This window comes from Polistes canadensis, unplaced genomic scaffold, assembly GCF_001313835.1.
Source record: "Polistes canadensis isolate GaletaPanama2010 unplaced genomic scaffold, ASM131383v1 scaffold_21, whole genome shotgun sequence".
Lineage (NCBI taxonomy): Eukaryota > Metazoa > Arthropoda > Insecta > Hymenoptera > Vespidae > Polistes > Polistes canadensis.
In genome coordinates, this window is record NW_014569568.1 from 145,521 (window position 1) to 158,718 (window position 13,198).

The window sequence follows — 13,198 nt, forward strand, 5'->3', positions numbered from 1 at the left end:
AGGATTAATTAATTTATTATAATGTATGACTCTAAAATAATATGTATTGACGCGTGAACTAGGTGATCGAGTTGCTGAGGAAGTCCCCAGTAAGGGACGAAACGTTCAACAAGATCAAATAAATTTGTTCATCAAAATTTATTAACTGTCTTCAATTTTCCCTTTGAAACTCATATATATTAATAATATTATTTTTCTTATATATATTATACTTACTCTCTTCTCGATATACGTGAGAACGATTTATAAAAATTTAAGGGAATGATCTAAAAGGGCGGGGGAGGGGGGAGAGAGAGAAAAAAAAAGAAAGAAATCGTGAAAGTTTACTTTGACGAGCAAACGAATGTTGACCTTTCACTCACTCGATCCACCCCAAACCACCCACCCACCCCTCTTTCCTCCCTCCTCCTCCTTCGCCCTTCTGAAGGGCCATTCAGCAGCTCTTCTAAAGATAGAACAAAAAAAAATGGACCGTGTGAAAGAGTGTGAGAAAAGAAGAGGGTTGGTTGGGTGGTAGAAGGGTGAAGGGGGATGGGGGATGGGAGAGTGAGAGACAAGTGGCAGACGTGTCGGGGGTGGGTAGGGGGAAGAGGTAGAGGGGGCAGAAATCGAAAAGAGACGCAAGTTGGTTGATGGTTCGCAAAATATACGATGCCGGGTGGAATCTCAAGGACACTCGCTTTGTTCAACTCGAGTGGGGTGTCTGGGGGGTTTCTCGTTAGGTCCTTCTAACAGTGGTTCTCATACGGGGGCTTTGGGTTATGTTACAAACCAAATCTCAAGAGAAAGAAATCAGAAACGAAAAGGAGATAGGGGTTGTATATTCACCCCACCCTTCCATACTCTCTCAAAAGGAAATGGGGGTGAATGTACCAATTCAAAGACCTCTTTTGCTGTTCACTTCTGTTTTTTTTCTTTTTTTGTTTTGCGAATAGAAAACACACTCTTGTATCGATCATCAAAACCGAGATTATTTTTTCAATGTGTATGATAATAATCTAGTAATTTTTTTTTGATAAATAAAAAGTAACTATCGAGTTGTTTATCTTATCTTTTATCATTTTCATCTGATCTTATTTTTATTTTATTTCTCATAATATTGAGATAGAATATAGAAATAGAGAAAGAAATTTTGTGAAGAAGGAATACAAAATATAAAATTTGTTTGAAATAAATTCTCAGTAAAACGTATTTACATACTTAATTTTTTTTCCTCAATAAATCTTCTTTCGATAATTTACGTGAAACATATTTTGTGAAAAATTACACACACACTTTACAACAAAAAATATTATTTTCTATGTAAAACTATTTATATATTATACAATATATAGAAAACAATTAAGTACATTCGTTCGCGAATTTGAAAAAATTGTGAAATAGAATATAAAGTGAAATCTTTTGAAAAAAAAAAGAAAAAAAAAACAAGAGAACAATTCGAATCAAATGAAATGTAAATATTTTTACGAAAGTTTTCAAGGGGAAAAATCTTTGATAATTTCTAAATTAAATACGTACGAGATATATTATACGTTTCGCGCATACAAGATATAATATTATTATATCTATGCAAATATTTAACTGAAATATAATTGAGTCCTTTCCCTACTGTGTGTATGTGTATATGTGTGTGTGTGTCAAAGATAGAAACAGAAAGAGAGAAAGAGAAAGAAAAAGTAAGATTCTAATAGTCTGTGTCTATTTCGAGAATAGGACTAGCAGACACCGACAAACTCGTCGTTGATATTTCTAGAATCACACCACCCCCCATCCCCCCCTACGAAATATCTTCCTCTTTCGAATTTTTTTATTGTTTTTTTTTTTTTATTGTCAGACACAGGAAAGATTTTAAAAGAAAAGAAAAAATTCGAAAGTATAATAAAAATCAATAGGAATATTTTTGAAAAAAAAAAAAAAAGAAAAAAAAAAAACGTAACGTTCAATGTATCTCAACCTAATTTGTTCTTTGAAAACTTTCTAGTTGTGGATCAAAGGATACGCAAAAGTTTTTTAATAAATCGTACGTGCTGTGTATATGTGTCAGTGAAAAAGACCGAGTGAAGAAAACTAAAAAGAACAGAAGAAAGGGGTAGAAGGAAGAAGATAAACGGTTATAGAAAAAGGTGTGGAAACTAACAGCAGTCGTATGAACATTATTACGATCGATGAGAAAAAAAAAAAAAAGGAAACTCACTGAACGTGTGCCATAGTCCTACTATTATCGGTTAAGTTTCCATGTGTATTTGCTACGCTAGAATGAATAAAAATAATAAAAATGTGTGGGTGACAGTGGGTGTGTGAATTATAGGAGAGAAAGAGGTATGAATGAATGGATGATGATGCGTTTGCTCGGGGTTGTTTAATTGATTCGATATACCTATGATTTGTAATTTCTTTTCAATGGAAAAATAATTTCAATAAAAAAAAAATAAACGATCAGATATTAGGAAGAATATTTTTATTATAATAATGATTAATATTCACACAAAAGTAAAATTATACGAAAATTTTGGATGAAACGCGTAATAAAAAAAAGTATCTCGAAAGTATTTGAATATTATTTTAAATAATACTATATATTTTTAATTATTATTTTTTCATACCATTTTGTTATACAGATAATTAAATCACGTTTGTATATTTATTATAAATAAATATAAATAAAAATAATAATAATAATTGATTAGAGCTAAAACTGATAGTACAAATAAATAATTCGTCAATAAAATTAAATTATAATAGAGTTTTGATTAAAAATGCGTATCGCAACGCGAAAAAAAAAAAAAAGAAGAAGAAGAAAAAGAAGGACACGCGGAATTTGATAATACGCGAGGAAGGCGAAGATAGCCAAATGAGTTTCTAAAATCGTCCCACGGTAGGACGGGAGCATGAGCTATAAATAATCATCCCCCATCGTGCAGCTAAGCGTATCCGAAAATACCATGAGTCTGCTACACACAGATAGACTACTAAAACGTACGAGAGTTGTCCGATTTACGCGTGCGGCCCTTCCTTCCTTCCTTCCTTCCTGATCCAGCCACTTTAGGTTACACAATGACCTTGTATACGACTCMCCTGATTGACGAGCCAATGGCGTTTCGTCTTTCTCTCTTTTCTCTTTTCCCTAACAGTCACTGACCTACCTAAAATAACTTTATCCATAAGAGTATTCACAATTAATTAACGCGATTACTTATATTATGATTATTATTCAATACTTGTTTACCCCAATACGAAAATTCTAATTTATATTAAATTATTAATATATATTTAAAAAAAAAAAGAATATCAGCAGTGTGTATTTTTCCTTCTCCTGTTGGTGGTATTTCCTTAATTTCACAATTTCATGAAATTTTCACATGCCAAAGTATAATCCCCCTCTTTTTTTTTTTTTAATCATTTTTCCACCATGTGTGTGCACCAAGGGAATACCCTTTTACCCCATTCCCTCCCCCAACCCCGATTTACTATTTCGCATTTGTAACAACTTGAAATATATTTCAAACCCCCCACCCCCTACCCGATTTACGATCTCAACCATTCACGTGGCAGTAAAATAAATACTCGCGAAACCCTAACCTAAAATGATTATTAAGATAAATGCGAAAGATGATAGTAGTAGAATTATAGAAAGAAAAAAAAAAAAAAAACTATATATTTATTTTCAGGATCTCGTGACTCTCGATAATCGGTAAAAACTTTCAAAGATAGGGGATAAATGATAGAAAGAAAAAAAATAGATAGATATAATATAAACTAATGAAAATAAGGATAAGGAAGAAAGAGAAAAAGTCATGGCACGTCACGTGAGACCGCAGCGATGTGTCGGCGAGACGATTGGTGGATAGCGAGGAGGTCACGATACCGCAGTGGAACGAGCAGCCGACTGACTGGTTAATGGGTTAACGACTTCCTCCAATTGGTCGATGACGCTGTGCCCTCGTGACGTCACTGAGTGCAATGCCCCTGGTGCTGCTGGTGCTGCTGTTGCTGCTGTGACGTGGCAACGTGAGCTGCAGGCCAACCGGTGTGCACAGAAATAGTTTTCAGTTCCCTCTCGTCCTTATCGCACCTTCTCTTTATCTCCCCCACCCCCACCCCCTCCTTCGTCATCCCCATCTATCTCTGTTTCTACCCCCGTTCTCCTAGCACTACTACTACTACTACTACTACTACTACTATTACTAGGTTCCCTTTTGAAAGCTGGTGCGTGTGCTAGGTCTGTTCCCTGGCCTGGCCTAGCCTAGCCTAGCCTAGTCTAACATCTACCAACGTTTGTCGAGCTTTCGAAAGGTACAACACCACCAACTGCCAGAATTGACCACGTCATTATACTCTCTACCAACACACTCATGTATCTTCTATCAAGTGATGTCAAACGTTTACTAGTTGAGTATATATCAGAATAAGTGAAGAACACATAATAATGCAACAACCAAAAACCTTATTACGAAGGATATGCAGCAAACATGCATGTATGTATGCATGTGTGTATATGTATACGTTGTTCAGATATTTTCTCATCTCGATGAACCTAATTAGTTAATGTTAATTTAAGTTGGATTGTCTTTGTAATTTTTTCAATGATTGTTATTGACTAGTGATAGTCTAATATGATTAATTAAGTCTCATTATTTGATATAATTTAATATCAGATATTATTTATTGAATTCTTATCTTCTATTTGATCTTACTCGATAGTTTTGTATTTTTGTTTAATTATAAATTGGATATTTTAATTTTAGAAATATTAAAATTTATCAGAGCGATATATATCAATGTGTTGAAGAATACCAGCTGCTGACTCACGTCAAATTTTTCACGCATTAAGTCTTTAATCATTGTTTTATTTTAATATTATTACGGGTTGAAATAAAAGTTCGTGCATTTATTGCGTTATAAATTGCACGTAATGGATTGTTTCTTTTTTTTTTTTGTAAAAAATTTACATTGAAAATATCAATTTGAAACCACACAAACTTAAGATTCACCTTAATATAATTATCGTAAAAAAAGAAAAAAAATAGGCATAATTTTCAATCGTTGACGACCCTATCGAAGGGATAGCAAAACCTGCAAACTGAACAAAAAATAAAAAAAAAACAAAATAGTTCGAAACTTTTGAACGATCGTTCGAAATAAACTTTCTGTAACATTTGTCCGCGACATTTTTCTTTACTCTTTTTCTTTCTTTCTTTTTTTTTTTTTATTCGTTCGTTATTTTATTTTAAAGATAGAATTGTGACAAGCGAAAAGAAGAAGAAGAAGAAGAAGAAGAAAAAGAAATATAGTTAAGAATATGCGAATCGGTATGCGAATGTCGGTAGAAACGAAGTAAAATTTCATGCGCACAGGCACGTACGACATTTGCCTTTGAAAAATTCCCAAAAGTAAAAGAAAAAATATCTTCTCTATCTTCTCTCTCTCTCTCTCTCTCTCTCTCTCTCTCTCGTATTTTTTTACTTCAGCCAGCCAGTAGTCACGGATGAGGGGTCATGGTCAGACGTATTTTTTCTTTTTTTTTTTTTTCTTAAACACTACGATGATTTTTCTCTCTATCTCTCTCTTTTTTTTCTTTCCACATATACACGTCAGTGAAAAAAAATAATATATATAGTTATATTACTTCGGTTAATAATAATTCGATATTACTTCGGTTATTACGTATTCACAAATAGTATTCAAATAGTATTCATGAATAGTATTCATGAATAATATTCGTGAAAAACTTATTCGATACATATTCAAAGCTGAACCTCAACACTTTGTCGTAAAAAAAATATATTATCTATGAGAAATATATTTAGAATAAAAAAAAAAGAACATAATAATTAAATTAAATATTTCAAATTATATATAAATCTATTATTGTATTAAAATATATGTATTAATTAAATAGTGTGTTACTTATATGAACATTAATATATTTATATAATATTATAAATATATATATTGAAAATAATAATCGAAACAATATTAATTTACAAGAGTAACCACACTTTTGAAATCATCGATGCGTTTTATTTCGAAGTAGTTTCATCGAATTTATTTGCTAATCGAAATAAACAAAAAGAGTGAAAGAGAATAAGACAAAAAAAAAAGAAAAAAATTAAAGATGAAGAAGAAACAAAAAGAAACAAATAAAAAGTAATTTAAAAAAAGGAATTTTTGAAGTATAAATGTTTAGATATACTAACTACTATTAACTAATTAATACGACAATACAAAGACACGTCAGGTAATAACGTACCTGGAGATTAGAAATAATACAGAAAAGAAGGGAGAAGAAAAACACAAAAAAAAAAAATAAATAAATAAATAAAATAAACACGTACGAGTTCATGGGTATCCACTGTTGTTCCTCTTCTGGACTTTCCACGTCGCAACTCATCTTGGTATATCTTGTTCACTTGAATTCTAACACTTCTCGTTGCAAAAAAAGAAAAATCGGAAATCGATTTTACGAGAGATAGATAGATAGATAGATAAAAAGAGTTAGGGGAAGGGGGAGGTAGGGAAAGGGGGTAGAAAAGAAAGAGAAAGGTAACGTTATAATAACGAATCGAACGGATCTCTCGTTTATGCAGGATCGAACTTACAACTTTTCCGAGATAGGTAATATAAAAGATTCAAAAGATGATCCCCCATCATTCTTCTACTTTCTCTCTCACTCTCGTTATATATCATATATTATACTTTCATGACATATGTGTACTTTAAAATCCGGTTGGATTTCATACAGGTATATTATAATATAATGATAGTAATAATAATTTGATAAAAATTCAACAGGTAATATTTGTTATCCCATTTTTTTATCTCTTTTTATTTTTTAAAGAATTGGAAATGACGTTCTAATACTTTATTACACTAATTATATTTTTTATTTATTAACTTTGTTAATTATCTCTTGGTATATATTTTTTTATTGTTGATTTACTTGTACAACGAGAAATTATCGAATTATTTTCTAATGTTTAAGTAACTAAAATTTCGTTTTTAGCTGCGAAGTATTGTTAAAAATAAATAGAAAAAAAAATAAAATATATATATATATATAATGATAGAAATGTTTCGGTAAATGCGTCGTTGTCGTTGGTAAAGAAAAAAAAAAAAAAAGTCGATAAAGTTTGGCCCGTCGTCAAAGTTAGTTTCGAAGAACGATGATCGAGATTACTATTACTACTACTAACACCAACATTCGACTAAAGAAAACTTTCCGTTCGGTTTTTTGACTTACACGATATATATTGTATTTCTATTCTTTTTTAAATATTCGTATATAATTTTAAATAAAATTTCATCTCTCTCATCTCGTATATCTAATCATTTATTTTTTTCCTTTTAATTATGAAACAAAGTAATCGTATTAATAATGATCGATAGATTCGAATAATCGTAATATGTTGTCAAACAAGAACAAAGTTTTTAAAACGCAAACTTTATTTCTTCATAAACCTCAAATATTCTTTTAAAAGTGTTCTTCTTCTTCTTCATCTTCTTTAAAAAATTTCGATTTAATTTAAAAATCATTTATTATTTTTTCCTTCTTTCTTTCCTTCCTTTATATTATCAGGAACGAACAAAAAATTTTGTAGGAAAGTATTAGGGTGAACCAAAAATTCGCGCATTTTTCTTCTTCTTATTATTATTATTATGTTATTTAATTTACTATATTTTATATTAATAATACATAATATATTTAATGCATGAACCAAAAATTGTGAAAAAAAATATAAGTAAAGTAATGATAAGACATTGTAAAAATAAATAATATATATAATATTTAATATTAATAATACATTTTTTGTATTAAATTAATATTTCCAAAGAGTAAATTTAAAAAAAAAAAAAAAGAACAATCCATTATGCAAGTTTTCAAAATATAAAATTTCAACAGAATAAAATCTACGAACTTTTGATTCACCTTAACGTTATTAAATCGAACTAAAGTTGCATGCTCGAAATCAAACTTTTGTTTATTCGTACGTTCGTTCATTCGTTCATTCGTTTGTTTGTTTGTTTGTATTCTATTAAAAGGAATGACACAGAAATAAAAAAAGAGAGAAAATAACCAATGAGGGAACACAATGAAAACGGTTTTAACGCACTATTCTAACGAATGACTGAGATCACACAGGTATATATATATAGATAAAAAGATAGATAGATAGATAAAAGAATCGAAAAAGTTTTCTTTTAAACAATCGAATCCTCCAAGCACTCACACGATGAGAACAAAAATTACGAACAAAGTAATAAGTAAGAAACGTACGCAATGTACCGGAACGTAACGCGTACTGTACCGGATACTGCAAGCTCGCGTCTATCACTGTCTTCTTCATCGTCTTTAAAGCTCGTCTTTTAGCTTGGCGAGCTTTTTGCTATTACGTGTGTTGTGTTTGTGACTTTCGAAATTTAACTTGAGAGAAAACCTCGTTCCCCTATTCTCTTTCGGTCGCTTCGCATCTAACACGGTCGAAGCTATTACTAACAAAAAAAAAAAAAAAAAAAAAAAAAAATAAAAAGAAACACACACACACACACACACACATACACCCTCATATACACACATAAATGTTATTACAGTTTTATTTATTATTTTATCAAACCAGAATATATATAAAACGAGAGATATGAAAACAAATAATGATCCTAAACGACGATCTAAAAGCAAAATTGAAACCACTTGAGAATTTCATTTCAACTATATATATATATATATCAATAATTTAATCTACATGATTCTCAAAAATAAACGATCAACATATTAATATTATTAATGATTCTATATTGTATTTAAAATTTATTAAACCACCAATTAATCTAATACTTTCAATCAATATTACATTACTCACATTTAATAACATATAAATAAATACATAAACAAAAAGGTATATTAAACGTAATCATCGTGGAAATGGATGAAAATTGTTGATATTTGAGAGGTAAAAGCTCGATGACGTCACTTTGGCAAACAGTACGTGATGTCATCGAATACGCAAAAAGGGTTATATGGGTGAGCAACGGGGCAGGTTGGTATGGTATCGTTTGAAAATAAAGGGAAGGGGAACGGGAAGAGGTGGAACGGGAAGAGGAGGAACATGGGGAGCTGGGGGTGGAGGGGGAAGTTTAGGGGGAGGTTAGAGCACATGCACGAGCAACGACTATTCTTGGCTGCTTCGGACACCTACTTCTCGTCTCCTCGTTCACCTCGCATTCGCATGGTTGCGTAATAAACGAAAAAGCTTTTCTGGAGGAGTCGCTCGCGAAATGGCCACTCGAAAAAGAAGAAGAAGAAGGAACAGAGAGAGAGAGAGAGAGAGAGAGAGAGAGAGGAGAAATTCTACGAGGAATTGAGAACTGAAAAATTCAAATCGATGTATAACCAAACGAAAATATGAAAAAAAAAACAGAAATTTATTAAATACGTTTTTCTAAAAAGTTTCACTAATAATTTAAACATTGTAATCATGTAATTAAACAAAATAAGAACAAGAATTTGTGTTATGTGTTTATTTAAGAGAAGGAAGAGGGAATCGAGATAATAATTTGTTTCTTTGGGAAACAAAATATTGGCACGAATTATTTGAACAATTTTGTGAATGCATTCATCTTATTACACGTTAAAATATTATTTATATTATATTAACCATCTCGTGAATTAGAAAAAAAAGGTCGACGTTCAGAATTTTCAATCTCTCTCTTTTTTCAAAAAATATTTACAAAAAAGAAAAGCAACGACAACGACAAATCATTCAATTATACAAAACACTAATAAAACTTATGTTCGAACAACCGGCAACACATTTTGTTCGTATCTTTGGAATCGTTTAAAAAATGAAAAAAAAGAAAAATATATTTACAATATCACGAAAGAGAAAGAAGATAATAATAAAAAAAAAGAAAAAAGAAGAATGAGTTGTGGATGAAAAAAAAAAGTGATTTAGATAAAAGTATCGGAATATTCGTAAGCAATATGAATTCATTCATTGGCTCTGCGGGAAGCTCGGTGTGCTTTCCTTTGGAAAGTCAAGTGGCCATCAACGTCACAAGAAAGTAAAAGAAAGAGGGAATGAGTGAAAGATAGAGAAGGAAAAGCAGATTTAGTTTGTTGTTTTAACAGAAGGCACCATCGACTTAAAACGCGTTCCCGCATCGTTTTGATGTTGCCGACACCTAAGGTGCCACCTGCAGGTGGTCGCCAACACAAACTAATTTAATTCGTTTAACATCTTTCATTCAGTTTCTTTCACACGTTAAAACCAACCCCCACCCTTATTCTCAATACTTCTTCTCTTTTCCTAACCCTTTTACTTCCATAAATTCAACATACACCCTTTTTTATTTTATTTTCTTGTTTTATCTTTCTCTATCAGTTTTCCCTTTATTGTCCGTTTGATTTTTCTTCAATTATTTTCTTTCTATTTTGTGTCCCATTTAATACACAAAATCGAAGAAGATTACACGTCGATAATTCTGCAAGAACCAATTGATACGAGATTACCTCTTTCTTTTCTTTTCTTTTCTTTTCTTTTCTTTTCTTTTCTTTTCTGGCTTGCTTGCTTGCTTGCTCGTTTTCTTTCTTTCTTTCTTTCTTTCTTTCTATGGAACCGTTGTAGCACGGAAACATGTTCCGTATCTTTTGTGTCTCGTTTACAGACTGTTTCCTTTAACGAAAGAACTATTGAGAAAAATATTTTCCTCAAAGTTTCAAACTATCAAATTAATATTTGTGTTTTCCTACAGTTTAATTAATACAAAGTTTAGATTTAGTTATATAAATAAATCAATATAATAGAAGAAATGTTTTCTTTTTTTTTTTTTTTTATTTAAAATGAGATGATATTCGAGATAATTTGAAAACTAACGAAGTTAGTTGTTCTTTTTCGTCTGTCGAAGTAAGTTTTATTTTTTATGCCAATATCTTTTATAAATAAATCTTACAATTAGAGAATAATATTAAAAAAAAAAATAGAACTATGTGATATTGAAACGATAAACAATATAAAAATGATTAATATTGAAATAAATTAAATTAATGTAAGACAAGTTACTAAGTTTTGGCTGAGGTCAGAAAAATCGAATGAAGTAAGTTGAGTTAAAGCAAGAATCCTCTCTTTTTCTTTCTCTTTCTCTTTTGAGCTATGACTATGATAAATTATACAGTAGTGACTATCGATCTTACCGCGCCTAAGGTCAGACACTACGGCAAAATCGAAAGCACAACCTCTGACTGCTGCTAAATCGTAGTCGAAGTTAATAAATTCAATTTTTCCACCCCTGGTATCTAAACAAAATAGATGCATTCTTATAATCATTAAACGAATGAAAATGTAAAAAAAGAAATATGAGAATGATCGAGGATTAAACTCGATTAAATTTGTACGTACGGTTGTATATAAACGAGCTTTTAATAATTTATTCATAGATTTTTTACGATTAAATCATAATAGAAAACTTTAATCGTGATATTATAATACGTATAATAAGATGAATTAAATGAATAAAAAAGAAAATGAAAAGATGAAAATAAAAAAAAAGGAATATTTATTATCGGTAAGATTTTTTATAGTTGTTAACGGTAATAAAAAAAGAAACATTGTTGACAATTGATTTATATGCCATTAAGTTTATCAATATTACCAAACGTTGAAGTGTGTGACCGATCTTTACGACTTCCAACAAACGACTGAAACGTTTCACGTTTTTCGTTAGTTTATTTCCATGCTATATTACCCGTCAACATAACCTATCATCTCTATCCCACTGTACTAACTTTCAACAGAAATATCTTTCAAACTTGAGGAGTTAGAAAATGTGTCGAGTTTTAATTAACGAATATCCACAATATGTCTCTTTCGTGTTTAAATTTATTCTAAAGAATTGGTCAAAAATGTTACTAAACAATTACTGGTGAAAAGAAAAATGGCGATTGAATTTGAGAAGGACCATAACCTACAAAAGTTATTTCAAGAGATATATTTATTGTTTGTAAAAGAAAAAAAAATACATATATGTAAATTATTAATATACAAATATATATTTAGTTATTTTATTTTAAAATAGTTTAATAACTTTGAAACCATCTTATACTTAAACTATACAATGTTTGAAAATGGATAAATCACCGTCCTTAGAAAATGGCTTTCTAAGAGTTTGCCAAAAGACGAATCAAACGAATTTCGTCGTATTACTAAAGAATTCGGGACGTCCGGTTTGAAATTTCATAGAAAGCTTTGTGAAAGCTTCTCGAGTAAGTTAAGCCAAAGGCGCCACGTATAATTTTGGCTCTAGATCGTGAAAATAAATCATAAGTTGGGATTAAACGGTTAAACAATTCTTCCTAGTAAGTAGTCTTCCGCTTTTCTTTATTATTTCGTAAGAAAAACAAAAAATTATGCGAAATTTGACGGATGTTTCCCGTTCGTTTTAGATTTTCCATTTGATTTTTATGATTCGTTATCTCTTTTTTTTCATAAATACAAATAATCTCGATGAAATTTAATTCATTACGAAATGTGATACGTGATCAACTTGAACACGAGTAATAGTAATACATAAAAAAACAAAAAAACGGATAAATAAATAAAAAAAGGACTCACCATCCTTTCTGTAATAGAGGATCTCGAAATGTTTCTCGACGCCTGCAACGAGAGCGTCCCGAAGTGCTGCGACCGCATGCGGGGACGTCATCGGCCCGTGAAGGAATTCGCAGACCGCCGGTCTTTGCATCACTTCCGCCCTGGAAAAACCTGTCAGCCGGCAAAAACCGTCCGAGCAATAGATTATGTGGCATAGTCCTTGCTGAGCGTTTGCCACTAAAAAACTTCGATCTGCAATCAAAACAAATACAACAATTTAAGACCAAATATACCAAACCAAAAAAATAACGAACAAAGACAAAAGGGTGGAACGATGAGATTTATTTATCGAAAAAAACCATAACTCTTATTTCATCTATCAATTTTTCACTTACCCCCCACGCCGTTTTTTCGACAAATTTAATTAAAAACGACCATCAAATAATCATAGATACAATCTATAGAAAAAAAACGTGACACTTATGATTTATAAATTTAAATATTACTAAGAAATTTAGTATTTTCTCTCGTCCAAAATTATAATTTTTGATGATAAAGGTTCATAGGGAACTTGGACATGAAAAGAAGTAGAACTTAATTAAATTAAATTAAAT

General features: G+C 30.8%; 1 protein-coding gene across 1 annotated transcript in view; it reads right to left on the reverse strand.

Annotated features, from left to right (window-relative positions):
* LOC106793944 (potassium voltage-gated channel subfamily H member 6-like) overlaps positions 1-13,198 on the reverse strand; it is a 68,450-nt gene that overhangs the window by 33,573 nt on the left and 21,679 nt on the right. Inside the window, exon 3 of the mRNA XM_014761248.1 lies at positions 12,606-12,836. Within this exon, the coding sequence (XP_014616734.1) occupies positions 12,606-12,836 (231 nt within the window). The remainder of the gene's footprint in view (positions 1-12,605; positions 12,837-13,198) is intronic.